Below are 1,579 nucleotides of genomic sequence, written 5' to 3'. Positions count from 1 at the left end.
GCTGTGGGCCTCCTGGTGGTGGTGGGCCTTGAGGGGGTCTCTGCTGTGGGCCTCCTGGTGGTGGTGGGCCTTGAGGGGGTCTCTGCTGTGGGCCTTCTGGTGGTGGTGGACCTTGAGGCGGTCTCTGCTGTGGGCCTCCTGGTGGGGGTGGGCCTTGCTGGCTCCCATTAGCAGGCGGTCTTGGTTGGAACCCTGAAGGAGGTGGCCTTTGATTCGGGATCTGGTTTTGATTCTGAAGTTCTGAATGAAAAAGTAATAGATGTGTTTAGTCATACACAACTTTGTTTTCCTTTATCTCAATGACCCTTCCACACAGCATCTTTTCTAGATAGCAACCTTTTGATAGTTTCAAGAAGAAAAAAAATGCTCCCGTTAAAACATGGTCTTTGCATAACATGCAATACACATAATGATGTTTCCAGAGTATTCAGGACCAGTTTCTTTGGACAAATTAAAACTAGTAAATCAGATCATATATGGAGGTTCTGTTAGTTGTTATATTTTGGAAAAAAACTAGCTTTTTGTGAATCCAGATCAAATGACTAAGTTCCGTGGTAAAATTAAAGAAGCTTGCTCAGAAGATTGTCCTCATGTTGAGGAATACTATCAGGGGATGAAGAGTCTAAACATCACACACCGTATGGTGCTCACTGAACAAATTTATCACAGGTTATCATCCATGGGCTTAATACATTTCTTTGAGTGTTTAGTCACAGAGGAAAGAGACACTAACAGATTTGTTAGCTTTGCCTGCTTAAATCAACTGAAATAGAGACAAAAAGGCAATGCAAGAAGACATTGAGGAACTGTTTTTTTTTTCCATAGAAGAGTCAAAATCAGAACACTGTATCTAAATGTTATCTCCTAGCAACCACTAATGTGTTTTAGAAAAGGTAAATTGCTCATGTTTTCAGGGAATCCAGACTTCTGGCTTATTGTAAACATTTGACCGCCTCATTTACATTCCTTATTTAAAAGTTGGAGAATTTTTGTCTGAAAATTTGTGAAACTTACATTCATTAATTCAAAAAGTGCAATGACAATACAGTGTACAGTTTTAAAACTATCTCCTTAATAAAGACAGATAAGGGATTTAAAGATGTATCGGTATTTGTTTGTTGTCATTTGGAAAGAATTTTGACAAATGGCCATTGTGAAGTAAAGCAAAGGATAGACTCAAAGCAAGTTCACACAAGCAGCTCGTTTCTTAGAGTTAGCAAGAGATTTTATCCACAATCTTTTATTTCCTGAGGGAATTTTTAATCAATTTTATTTCTGGTAGCTCTTTTGCAGTATCAACCACTAAGTCACAATATAAAATTTTCTTTAGGTATTCTTCATTTTACTTAGAATCTTTCTGTTTATACTGATAAGTCATCTATCTATCATATATATGTCTATCATCTATCTATCTGTCTCTCTCTCTATCTATCTATCTTGCATCTATCAATTTTCTATCTCTATGTAATTTACAATATTGAACTCTTCCTTATTTAAATCTTCTACCTTTCTGTCTTCTTAAAGAGAAGATATATATGTATATATATATATATATATATATATATATATATATATATAT

At 36.1% G+C, this 1,579-nt stretch overlaps 1 protein-coding gene across 1 annotated transcript in view; it reads right to left on the bottom strand.

The window, feature by feature from the left end:
- LOC110295819 (proline-rich protein HaeIII subfamily 1-like) overlaps positions 1-1,579 on the bottom strand; it is an 8,753-nt gene that overhangs the window by 592 nt on the left and 6,582 nt on the right. Inside the window, exon 2 of the mRNA XM_021164197.1 lies at positions 10-240. Within this exon, the coding sequence (XP_021019856.1) occupies positions 10-240 (231 nt within the window). The remainder of the gene's footprint in view (positions 1-9; positions 241-1,579) is intronic.

Source organism: Mus caroli, chromosome 6 (genome assembly GCF_900094665.2).
Source record: "Mus caroli chromosome 6, CAROLI_EIJ_v1.1, whole genome shotgun sequence".
Lineage (NCBI taxonomy): Eukaryota > Metazoa > Chordata > Mammalia > Rodentia > Muridae > Mus > Mus caroli.
The sequence above is the reverse complement of the archived record's forward strand: the minus strand, read 5'-3'. Positions and strand labels throughout refer to the sequence as shown.